The following is a 13,411-nucleotide window of genomic DNA, read 5'->3' on the forward strand; positions in this document are numbered from 1 at the left end:
TCTTTACTGTATTAGCGCCTTAATGAAAATTTAAATGCGGTTGGTATATTTTGCCCGGTTACATGTCATGTACGGGTGTACATATATCCGTGTAATACATTTAGAATGTAATGTAATGTAATATTATACAGAAGGTATATACGATTGATTACGTTTATTTTTTAGAGGTTGTATATTAGTACATTGTTTAGAAACAATTTACGAACGGGTGTGAATTGAGTCGAAAGTGAGTTTGTAATTCGTGTACCGCCCGTGGCACACGCAATGATTTTCATCACACTTGTGAGAAAAAAAGGGATATAAATAAAACTTCTCCCAAATTTCGTACGTACATTACAGCCCTAGATCGAAATTTAGGGTTTACGGATCGTATCGCCTACTTGTGCTTAATACCAGCTTTAACGAACAAGTGTGATAAAAAATACAATTACAGTAGTTTGCCCAAGCTTTCAACCCACCTACACTCGTTGAATAAATCTAGTGAGTGACACAGCAAGCCACTAATGGATCACGTCTGTTCTGAAATATACTTTGATGTATTGACACCCAGACTTCTAAAAGAGAATGCACTTTGAAAGATATTTATAGAAAATACAATTGGCAAACTTTGACTTCGGTCTGTCGCAAAACTCAAACGTGAATATTTGCAATTGCAATCGTAAGCTAAAGTCAGACTAGAATGATAGGTTTCCGAGATTCTTGCGCCGGTATCTTCTGGGGTGTGTGGTACTGAACTGGAACTGAACTGGTGGTAGTTTTCGACATCTTTAAGTGTAGGCACGTTACAATGCCTAAATTGAAAAACCAAGGAAAAAAATGCGATATTATAAATAAGACTAAACAAACAAAATACATTACATCAAAAAACAATGCGTTTATGAGATTTATAAACAGTAAGTATATATGTACACTGGAAGTGTGCAGAGTTCCATTTTTTTTACAAATATTTAAGCAAAATATAACATCGAATCCATAATCAGTTTTTTTATGTTTAACAAACAATAATGTTATATTTCTTCGTTAAAAATACTAACTGTAATAAAACCAGCACGTCCGTTCTAACGCCATTTATTTGCGAACAACCCGAATACCCACATCTCATATTTATCAAAGATTATATGATTACCTACATTACACTCCTCTACGCTAAACATATGAACTAATATTCTAGGGAACCTTTTAACCACCGTCTATTGAGCTGGGGACGAATGTCATCTCAGAACGAGCCCAACATGATAACTTGCAACTGCGAAAAATTAAGTTACATTAGGTAAACGAAACTAGTATATAATAATTTAGTAATAGGCGGTTAAAGGGTTTAACAGCTTTTACATTCTAAATTTTATAATTAGGTTTATTTAATCGACACTGACGGATTGGGCGAGCCCGGGCAGGTGTAGAAGCACGAGGAGAAGCAAACTGCCACTCCGGTGAAGCCGGAGAGGCGCTGCCAGAGCTGGCGGTCTGCGCCGTGCCGCGCGACTCGTCCGCGGAGGCCGCCGACGTCTCCGCCCGAACCCTCACCGGTGTTACCGGTGTCTCCGCCGATACCGAGCGATGCCCTTGAGAATCTGTGCCAAGTGTGTCGGATGGTTCTATTGCCGTCGTGGTAGCTGCGAGAGATAGCCTACCGTTAACTGACCGTTTCCGCAATTGATCGATATGCCTGTGTACAGTTTCACCATCATCTCCTAAAACTTTATAATTGCTCGGCCCTAGAACATCTACTATTCGACCCGGAAACCATTTTTCTCCCTTCAAGTACTTCCTATACCAGACCGCGTCCTCCATCTCTACACTCCTACTCACTCCTCCCGCCGCCTCCTGCTGCCGCTGCTGCGCACGCCGCACGTGTCCCTCCCTGTCCGGTTTAATTGTGTCTAAACGCGTGCGTAAACGTCTACCTAAAAGAAGCGTAGCCGGGGATTCGCCCGTAGTGGAGTGTTCTACATTACGGTAATGTATCAGAAAGGCCCATAATGCCCTCTCCACGTTCTGGTTTTCTTGCAGTGCCTTACGGATCACCCGCTTTAATGTCCTAACTGAATTTTCCGCTAACCCGTTTGACGCCGGATGATACGGAGCTGTAAATATATGTTCAATGCCACAATATTTTGTAAAATCATCGAGTTCCTTTGAAGTGAATTGCTTGCCGTTATCACTGACTATTTGTTTAGGTATGCCGAACCTACTGAACAATTCGCACAGCCGATCTATTAACCCTCCCGCTGTGGTATTAGTGACATTAAAGACCTCTATCCACTTAGACATAGCATCCACTACGACTAAATACGTTTTGCCCCCTATAGGGCCCATGTAGTCCAAATGGAGGCGCGACCAGGGTCGGTGAGGCCAAGTCCACATGCGCGGCGTGTGCCTGGCTGGCGCGTCCGCGTGCGCCGCGCACACCGCGCACGCGCGGCACACGCGCTCCACGGCCTCGTCGATCCCCGCCCACCATACATAACTGCGAGCGAGCGCCTTTGATTTGACGATTCCCATGTGAGGCTCATGAATCATAGTTAATATTTTATCTTTACATTTTTCTGGTACCACCAGCCTGGGACCCCACATGACGCACCCTAGTTCCTCGTACAACTCGTTCTTCCTATTGAAGTATGGTTGTAAATTCGAAATCTCACATGATTCGGGCCAGCCATCCCTAATGTAACTTAAAACCTTAGATAGCAATGGGTCACGTGCCGTCTCTCGTTTAATTTCATTATAATCTAGCAAGAGTGCTTGTTGAACAAAGTGCAAATAAGTTTGTTCCGGTGCCGATAATTTGTCTTGGCTCTTGGTACTAACGGGTAACCGCGAAAAACCGTCCGCGCCGTTATTATCCGTTCGCACATATTCAATATCAAACGAGTAGGCCGATAAAATAATCGCCCATCGCTGCATCCGACTAGCTACCATAGTCGGTATACCGGTGTTGGGTCCGAAAATTGACACTAGCGGTTTATGGTCGGTACGTAATGTGAAATGCCGACCATACAAATACTGGTGAAATTTATTCATACAAAATATGATAGCTAATGCCTCGCAATGTATTTGTGAATAGTTCCGCTCGGCGTCATTGAGAGTGCGCGAAGCGTAGGCAACGGGCCGCTCGCGGCCGTCCGGGCCCGGCTGCGTCAGCACGCCGGCCACGCCGCGCGAGCTCGCGTCACAGGTAACAAACAGCTGTTTCTTAGGATCATAGTGAGCGAGTACCTCCGCGCTGGCTAATATTGCCTTAATTTCTTTAAAAGATCGTTCACATTCTGAAGACCAAAACCATTGTTTTTCCTTTTTAAGAAGTTCATATAGTGGGACTAACTTCACACTCATATTCTTAATAAATTTCCCATAGAAATTAATAATACCTAAGAAGGAACGGAGCTCCGTGACGTTACTTGGTCTAGGTACCCGAAGTACAGCCTCGACCTTGGCCGGGTCGGTTTTTATACCATCCTTACTTATTATGTACCCGAGATATTGAACTTCGTCTACTAAAAATACGCATTTGCTACTTTTTAGTTTTAAACCGGCCTTATGTATCCTGCTGAACACCGCTTCTAAGGCCGCTAAGTGTTCTTGTTTAGTTTTACCCCCAATGATTACGTCATCCAAAAATATTTCCACATTAGGTATACCTTTCAGCAAATTACACATTATACGTTGGAATATTCCCGGACTGGACGATAACCCGTATACTAGTCGATTATACCTATATAGACCGCGATGCGTATTTATAACGGTATATTTTTTTGAATCATCCAGCTCGATCTGGTTATAGGCTTGGGATAAATCTATTTTAGAAAAGTAGCACGCTCCGCTAAGGCTTACCATTAAATCATCGATTTTAGGCAAGGGATATCGATCAATTAGCAAAACCGGATTCAATGTAGATTTATAGTCGGCACATATTCTCAAAGAACCGTCAGCTTTATTTACCGGCACCAGCGGTGAGGCCCAGTCGGAGCAGTCCACGGCCTCGATGACGCCGTCCCGCAGCATGGCGTCCAGCTCGGCGTCAACCCGCTCGCGCAGCGCGTACGCCAGCGGCCGCGCGCGGTGGAACACCGGCGCCGCCCCCTCGCGCACCCGCAGCGTTGCCTGCCCGCCATTGTACCGCCCGAGCCCGCCGCTAAACAATTCTTTATATCTGCAAAGTAAATTATTTATTTCATTAGACATTTTTAGATCATCAACCTTTACATTGTTACAATTGCTGAACTCGGGGATCTTAATATTTAACTCGGCCAACCACTGTCTCCCTAGCAGTGAGGTAGTGCCTCCATCAATAACAAACAATTCTAAATATTTTTCTTGCTTATCATAACTAACTTTCGGCTTGATAACGCCTATCGGCTTGACCTTTGCCCCGTTATAAAACTTAAGTGTTAACCAACCATTTTCAAGAGGATAGTGACTTAAAAGTTTCTTATAAGTTTTGCTACTAATACACGATATCGCCGAGCCCGTATCTATCTCCATTTGTAGTAAGATATGAGAGTCTACAGTGATAGGTACACTCACCGGTCCGTAGTCACTTAAACACAAATGGTGAAAGTCCTCGGTGGTTGACTCCTCCCGATCCGAACTCTCCGCTTGGCTATAATGCAGCCTTCCTGATGGGGCGCTTCCCCCGCGACCGCCGCCCTCACTACGGCTCGAGCACACTCGTCGCAAATGCCCCCTGCGACGGCATAAACTGCAGATATAATCTCGGAAACGACAATTGGTGTAGTCGTGAGCTGTCGAACCACAGCCTTTGCAGTCTTGGTGGGGCCCTCTGCCGCCTGGAGTGTAGGCCGCCACGCTGCCGCCGCCGGCGCCATGTCCGCCGTTCTCCGCTATGGCGTGCGATCTTGTCCCGCTTCCCCGCGCTATGCTACCAAGGCTCCTGGCGCGCCAACCGCCCGTGGCCCGGGAACCCCGCATCTGGTTCCCGCGCGGCCCTCCTGGCGCTAGAGCATGTACCGCAGCTGATACCGTCGGCCCCGCACCGCTCGACCCGGTGCCCGACGATGGTTCTACCGCTGCCGCGTCTCTTTCCGCTGCCTCCAAGGACGTCGCAATCCTTATCGCGTTTGTGTACGTTAGCGTATCTTCCTCCGCAAATAACCGCTGACGTATGATGTCACTTCGCAGACCACATACAAATTGGTCGCGAAGGTTTTCATTAAGGGTAGCATCGAATTTGCATTCCCTGGCCAATTTCTTCAATTCCGCCACGTAAGTGGCAATATTTTCGCCGTTATTTTGTCGACGTTGTCTAAAACGATATCGTTCGGCCAAAACGGACGGCGTTGGTTGTAAATGATGACGTAATAGATCCACAGCTTCTTTGTAAGTGACCTCCGACGGCTTTTTGGGGCTTGCCAGGTTCACAAGTAGCTCGTACGCCCCGTTTCCCATCACAGCAATCATAGTCGGCAATTTTAATTCCTCTTTTATGGCGTTTACCAGAAAAAACATTTCCAAACGGTCTACATATGATGACCACGTTCCGCCCGTCACGTCGAACTCGCTCATTTTCCCTATCGACATTGTTTATGTTGTTATTTTTACACGTATCACTTAAAGCACTCTGTTTTACGTAAATTTTGCAATAACACTGTGTGTATATACCGAATAGATCCCAACCTCGTAAGCCACTGTAATAAAACCAGCACGTCCGTTCTAACGCCATTTATTTGCGAACAACCCGAATACCCACATCTCATATTTATCAAAGATTATATGATTACCTACATTACACTAACTGACGTTTATTTTTATAGTAAACAATTACAATTTATTACACAATATTTATCACTCGATTATACAATTAAATAAAAGTTTGTTAAAATAACAGTCAAACATCAATATCAATAAAATTAATATAAGGTGACGTAGGCTAAAGAAGATTTCTATTGGCCAAGCAATGAAACCTCTCACAATATCAGACCCTCGAGAAACAATACCTTCGATACCCTTGATACGAGCCTTCCTAAGTGGCTATAATGATTCGAGAACAAGGAAAATATTAGGTGGAATAAAATCATAATGCCTTCACGTGCCGGCTGGCATTACGGCTATCTGTATGAGTTTGGTACAAAACGACCACGTATCTAATATCGGGGTCTTACGGAAACACTCGGGAAAAAGTTGGCGGCTTCGTTGTGGCTGCGAAATAAGAGGGTAGTGAAGCGGATAGCGGGATTATTATGGCAATTTTTAATAGCGGGATTTTGATAATTATTATTGGTGCATTTATTGATCTTCATCTTTACCAAATATTTCAACACAATGAATCTTTGGTTATTACTAATAACTAACTAACTATATACTGCTTGTGGCTTTGTTATTAGGCAAACATCTTCCTCCTTCCTCCTCGATGCTCGTACAATTGGAGACTATTTTTTTTAAGTTTTTCAGATATAAGCAAGGGATTAATTGAAATTTCAACCTTGCAGTTTAAATGTGCTGCGTGAGAGGTTTGCTTTTTCAAGCAATTTCAAAATTGACTAGCTATTTTCATGCGATTAACATAAACGAGAATATACCTACGTAGGAGAGCATGAAAGAAAGTACATATATAAGGCATTTTCGGAATTTTATCTGCGTACCAAAGCTACTTCATTAGTATACCTTACTATTTAACTCTGCAACACCGCAGTCAAACAAAATTATTATAATTTCTTACCTACAGTCTAATTGCTAGACATAACAATACAATATAAATATGAATATGAACTATTTTGCTATAGTAAACACCCCTATAATGGAACAGGCACCAGTAATGGAATGGTATAGACAAATCCTGTAAAACAAGTATTTACCATCAGTTTTTAATCGCTGGCAATATTTTACCATAAAAAAGAGCTAAAGAGCTGCTTAAGTTGAATTTTTCATTGATATTTGTTACTTTGAAAATTAATGGCGCCATACATCCCATGACTGGAGCAAAAAACCATAGTTTTAATTGATTAATAATATTGAAACCCATTGCAGTAGCTTTCATTAAATACATAGAAAACATAAAGGACGAATTGGACATTCAACTTTTTAAGCATAAGTTGTAGAAATTTTACAGATGTCGGTGAAGTATCAAAAATTCTCCAAATTTTCTCTTAAATGTCCCATGATCGTTAACATAATATGTTTTTACATTGCTCCTGACCAAGTGAATACTGAAGAATTACTTGATGAAACTTTTTTAGAGCGAGTTTAAAATATTTCGGCTGGTAACCGATACGAAAAGTAGGCAGAATATTGCAATATTTTATACTTTGTGTAAAATTATAATAATGTATTCCATGACCACTGGTTTCGTGGCCAAAATCTTACCCAAGCTTTGGCCTAAACCAATAGCGGGCTGCGATCGGAGGCAACTAGATTAGCGCGAGCCGCCAATTAGCGCTCATTCAGCCGCGCTCAATGCTCAATACTCAACACGCTGAGTGCTCAATGCTCAATGCTCATTTATCACAAACAAGCTTATCCCATATTTTACCTATATTGTGGATTTGTATGCCACTAGAGGATTGAACAACGAAATATACAGAACTATTTGGAATTTTCGTGTCGAAAGAGTTCAATTTCAGCTGTTTAATACGCGTGAGTAACACAATATGGTATAGTAGTAAACAAGTGTCAGCTTAACTCAAAGTCAAAAGTTTTTCCTCCTTTTAAACGGACGCTTATTAGTGATTCTATTATCTTCATACGGACGTATTCGAGCAATGCTTATGAGATGTCACAGGGATACGATACCAATCTGTCTGTGTCAACTGTTACGTTTTTGGCTGTAGGAATGTTACTTTTAACACTGACAGATCGGTATCGTATCGCTGTGACATCTTATAAGCATTGATCAAATCCGGCTGATAGTTTATAACGGCCCAAGTCGACTCTAGCTCGTGTAAAGCTCTTCTTTAAGGATCTCTACAACGATCGGTCGTGTGCTACCCTCATTTAACTGTTGCCGGCGATTAAGACCAAATATTGGTCTACAAAGTTAGAGATCTTTTCTAGTGATCTTAAGTTCGACAAGAAATATATACAATTTAGCGATTTTTGAAACGACCTCGTCTCTAAAACTGTCCCTATTGCAGTATGTCAAGAATGTCCCATTCTTCACATTCGCGAATGCGAATGCGAATCCAAAAGTCCAGCATACTATGTCCGAATACGAATGTTAGGGCATATGTAGTTGTTATTATCATTCCTAATTTTAAAAAAACTGTTAGTACATGCAACATGTCATTTTAAGTAGAACGGGGTGCTATACTGTTGAGAAATGCTGTCTACTGGTCAAAATGCATTACTTGTAAACAGTTTGCGCGCACTGCCCATCCGTTGAGTTGACGACGAGACAGGACACGATCTGCGCACATTCGCATAACATTTGCTTCATTTGATGCGAAGGTTTAAACTGATGCAAATATTCGTCAATATGTTGAGACACTGTTTCATAAATTGCTGTGCCGGCTGTTCTTAAAACGACAAAAAGACAACATGAACCGCCGCATGTCGGAGCGAAAAGAGGCTTTAATTATACTTGAGGCACGCGATCAAACGAAAATTGACGCCCTCACTTTTAAGTATAATGGAGCACCTTACTGGAAGAAGTTTACTGGAGAACGACTGGAATATTTTAAAAATCTTAGTTTACCTTAGAAAGAAGTATCATGTGGTAGTCCTTACAAAAAGAGAAAACGTTTTTCCACTTCTAAATATTTTCCATGATTTTTAGTACGTTAATGACACAATGAAAAACTAGGTTTATAAGTTTTCCTTTTTTGATGTGCATTTTTTTAAGCGATACATATAAACCTAGAATATATTATAATGAAGCGATCAAGTATGTAGAAACCGTTTTATCCCGAAATGGAAATTCAAAGAAAAAATACATAATGTAGACTATTTGACAGCCGTTTGAAAACCAGCCATATTTTAATTTAAAATTGAATGAACGTAATTGCAATAAGGTACAAATCATAATGTCTACGGCAAATACATGTATTTGGCGCAGAAATTATGATTATGTTCATACAACTGTATGTATCTAAACATAAAATTGCTCCCCCAACATTAATGGACTTAATTGATTGATTTACGTTCAGATACATACTGTATATCAGCCATTTTCTTCAAGTTTTACAAATAGATGATCGTATTTAGTCTAATTAATCTACAGTTCACATTGAGAAGTACCTGCCTCACTTAAATTATCTTACTTATGGAGAGTAGTGACGTCATCACTGCTTGACAACTTACCGGTTACTATAGAATAATGATGCAAATGTACAGGATTTAGGTATATCAGAATACAAGTTTGTTAACGTCACTTCATATAGTTGATCCCTGTATTTTCAACATAGTGGCGCAAAATGGCATTCAATTTAGTATCATGGCGATAAAATCCAATTTGTTCATGAATTAATAAACGAATAAAAGTCATACTAGTCCGTTTTTAAGATAAGTCAATAATCATATTGTAGGTAAGTGCGCCAGGGCGATGCGATGATAGAAAAATCATGTTAACCTTATTTGTCGAATCGAGAAAATGATGTATAATTTGTGCAGTCAAACAATTAATTCATTTCTAACTTCTAACATAACTAAGCTGTAACAAGTTCAAACAAAGCAGTAATTCCCTTTATATACCTAAGCTTTTACAAGGAAAATTTTACACAAACAGTTGCGTGCAAATAGCGTTGACACATTTAATATGAATAGTTTTAATTTGTTAACATAAAAACGTAAATTGCATTTTATAATAACAGAATATGCATGAAACTGTTAATTCCATGGACATTCAAGAATTTAACTTCGACAATCCCAAGAATAGCATCCATTAGTGAAAAGCCAATGACTCCTAAGGACGTTGCTCTATTCGATTGGACCTATTTTTAACTGACTGATCGTGCAAAGAAACTTTAAAGAAAGGGATGCATTTAGAAGAAATGAAGACGGCATTGTATAAGTAATAAACAAGTAAGAAAATTTACCTAACGCACAGTATTTATAAATGTTTAAATCGAATAATTGACAAATATGATTGAATTGACAATAGATCCTCGCTCCAAGTCAATCCTTATGCAAAGGTTATCCATCGCTGTTCAACGTGGTATCGTGGCGAGTTTGATGGGCTTCTTTGCATCTGGAGGTCGCGGGGCGTATTTTGTGAATAGTTCCCGTGTTTGTTAGTTAGATTAGGATTTCGTTTAATTCAGGTTAAGATTTTTGTTATAGTCATAGATTTTTGGTAGATTTGGAGATTATTATGTATCGCTGTTCGTTTTAAAAATATATTGACCAATATATTCGTTCACTAAAAAGTCAAATATCGATCGATCGATGCAGCACAAAATCTTGAAGAAGCATACAAAAATTCCTCGCCTCTCTTATTGCACCATTGCTTGCACCACAACATTTTCTTTTAAAGTCCATTTAAAACTGTGCGTTAAACCTTTCCCATAAACGGTTAGCTTTATTAGTCCAACAGAGTTAGCGTATTTGCATAAACGCGCTCCTTGCGCGACTCCGCCATCGCTAAGCCAGAAATATCACTTTATTTCACAATAAAATATTCATACACTGAAGCGCGTTTGTTTGGGCACTCGGAGCTCAGAACCTACGTAGTAAAATTCTGTTTTAACAACTTGATATGGTTTTCAAATGTATCGGGCAAGTGCGAACGAAATACGTTATGAGACGTCTCTTGATTGCATTTCGCTAACGCCTTTGTCTTGACAAGGTGACAACAATATCAAATTCATAAAACGGGAATGGCCTTCCGATTATTTTACGATGATATTTATATAACAAAAGTCCGAAGGCTTATTTAATTGATGGAATTACCTAGTTCGACGTAAGTACTTATACTTGCGGTACGAGGAAGTATTGACAGGTTGAGCTTCAATTAGTGCTGAAATTGCACGCGGCTCCGGGAATTATCTTGGATTGATTAGAAGCTTAGTACGGTCGACCTTTTCCTACACGCTCCAACCAAACTAAATTGCGTCTGAGATTACGCTTTTAAAGTATTTTTGCGAGGCTCGTCGTTAAGAACGCTTTGATCTTGAAGCGGATAGATTTAGAAAGTTAATAGCTATCTCAACGCTTTTGAGGTGTGATTTCCGAAGACATGTTTTTTTATAGAAATAATAATGAATATTTGTATGCAGATACAAATATCTTTCTAAAATCTAGGTTGTACCTAAGTAGAAGAAAAATTACATTGCTCAATAGTATTATCATAGTAAATTAAACGTCATAACCGAATACAAAGAAACAGTAGCTAATGTTAGAATTCTTGTCATGTTACAACTCACAATAACATCACCGCAGCAAACTAATTAAGTGTATTGAATTCCTCAACAATTGCATTTTCAAAGCATAATATGGTTTGAATACACATACATTCAACCCTGGTAATGCCTGCTTTGAATTCGGATCTCAATGCTACAATGCGACTGTAATAATAGTTGACATACGTAAGACTGCCATTAGGCGATTGGCTGGCCTCTGCACGCCTTTAGAAATGTTTATTGTGATGCTTGGCAATTTAAAGATTCTTGGATCTACTCGCAATATTAAAAATATACGAGCTTTGTTGGAACGAGGAAAATGCTGGCTATTTTAGATATAACCTACATACCTACATCAAAGCTCGTAATTATGAAAGTTACTTATTGCTAATAATTTTCATGACCGCGTTTTTATTTAGTTTCATGATTTGAGATGTTTACGCCAGTTTCCATTACAGTCTTCTTATAGTTTCTGTGGTGCGTTACAAATGAAATAATTACAAGGTGACTTTTGTTTGTAGCCGAAGCATAAACATTATTAAAAAAAGCCGGTAACAATTTATATGCTCAATAAGTCTTTACTTTATAATAATTAAAGTTAAGATTGTTTAGGCCTCTAGGATATACTTAATTGTATCACTCACCGTGATCCGCTTTAGCAGCCGCTTTCCCTTGTGCCACGTAATGACGGCAGGTGGCCTCGACCCTGCGGACTCGCAAGACACCTCATACCGCCGTTCGGCCGTTAATGTGCCTCCTTCGCCTATTTCTGTAGGCCTCCGTATTTCTACCGTTAGTGGCCTCACTGCAACATAAAATTAGATTTAAATTTACATATTATAAGAAGTTGAACTAAAATTAAAAGAAGAAACACCAAGCTGGATTTAAAACCAATAATGATAATTTTCATTCTGGAAAAGCTTGAAAATATTTGAGTGTCACGCTACGCACGCACGTATATAAATTAACACGCTAGATTGCCAACTATCAAAGGATCTAATAATAAGCCATAGGTCATGTTAACTGTAATCTGTAATATTTACATACAAATCCAGGACCAGATACACTTTAACACAAAATTGATAAATAAGTCGCTGTTGATTGGCTGGTATACCTGACCACCATGACCATGGTCGTCCGAGCGCCTCGTATTGCGCGCTACGAGTCAGTTTTAAATTATCACTCAATGTCTACCAGCAGAGCACGTTGTCAAACCTATTATAAATTTATCAGTCTCATTTTAGTTGGTAGGAACGCTTGATGGAAGATCAACTTACGGAACATATCCAGGACTAGGGATACTTCACGTGGTGGGACTAATTGTGAATTAGCAGCTTGGCAAGTGAACACAGCGGCGTAGTCAGCGCGCCGTATCGCAGGCCACATGAGGCGATTCTCAATGACGTCACCGGTGTTTTGTTCGTACTCGGCGTCTACTAGTACGCCGTTGACCAGCCATCGGACTGTTGGTTCTGGTCGCCCTGTGGAAGAAAGAACAAGATTAAATACGAATATATATTAGGGTGATGTGGAGACTTGTTTACTACCTAATACAAAAAATATAAAGAAAGCCAGTAAAAAAAAGAGTGACAACACATAAGAGCGCCGTACTTGACGTAGAACATGGCATAAAAACTTAGCGTAGTCGGAATTTACAAAGTGTGTGTAATTACTAACGAAAATTAATACTTCAACATTCCGACTAACATGAATAAATAATAGGTACCATATTAATCCTTTACAACATATTTCCCTTCACCAGTAAACAAGCTTACTCCTAAAATAAACGTCCACGATTAAAGTAGTAGCGTGTCATTAACATGGACTCCTGATTAATATCAGACAAACATGCTTAGCTCACGTTACCGGCACCCGAGCTAAATATGACTATGGTAAATGAACGAAATAGGTTGACTCGTAATCTACATGGGAGTCAAAAGATAACATAAACTGGCTTTCCCGATGCAAATGTCGGAGAGAAACAGGAATCCTAAAATGTATAAACCAGTGGCGCGGTACAATGCGTGCACTTGCTTCGTTACGCTTGGATGCTATCATGCTCGACGCTGCGTGGATTCCCGCTCTAGCCGACCATGATAGTTCGGACTGTTTTCATGAATTTT

The 13,411-nt window shown here is 40.1% G+C and overlaps 2 protein-coding genes across 2 annotated transcripts in view; both read right to left on the reverse strand.

Annotated features, from left to right (window-relative positions):
- LOC133518145 (nephrin) overlaps positions 1-13,411 on the reverse strand; it is a 732,429-nt gene that overhangs the window by 207,515 nt on the left and 511,503 nt on the right. The window contains exons 6-7 of the mRNA XM_061851736.1: positions 12,566-12,769; positions 11,933-12,093 (exon numbers count right to left, since the gene is read on the reverse strand). Coding sequence (XP_061707720.1) covers positions 11,933-12,093; positions 12,566-12,769 — 365 coding nt within the window. The remainder of the gene's footprint in view (positions 1-11,932; positions 12,094-12,565; positions 12,770-13,411) is intronic.
- Positions 1,053-5,761, reverse strand: LOC133518141 (uncharacterized protein K02A2.6-like). The gene has a single exon (XM_061851725.1). The coding sequence runs from the start codon at positions 5,536-5,538 to the stop codon at positions 1,336-1,338; it is 4,203 nt and encodes a 1,400-aa protein (XP_061707709.1). The 5' UTR covers positions 5,539-5,761; the 3' UTR covers positions 1,053-1,335.

This window comes from Cydia pomonella, chromosome 5 (assembly GCF_033807575.1).
Source record: "Cydia pomonella isolate Wapato2018A chromosome 5, ilCydPomo1, whole genome shotgun sequence".
NCBI classification, from domain to species: Eukaryota; Metazoa; Arthropoda; class Insecta; order Lepidoptera; family Tortricidae; genus Cydia; species Cydia pomonella.

Coding starts and splice junctions, on each gene's coding strand:
- LOC133518141 (XM_061851725.1), bottom strand. CDS start 5,538: ATGTCGATAGGGAAAATGAGCGAGTTCGACGTGACGGGCGGAACGTGG.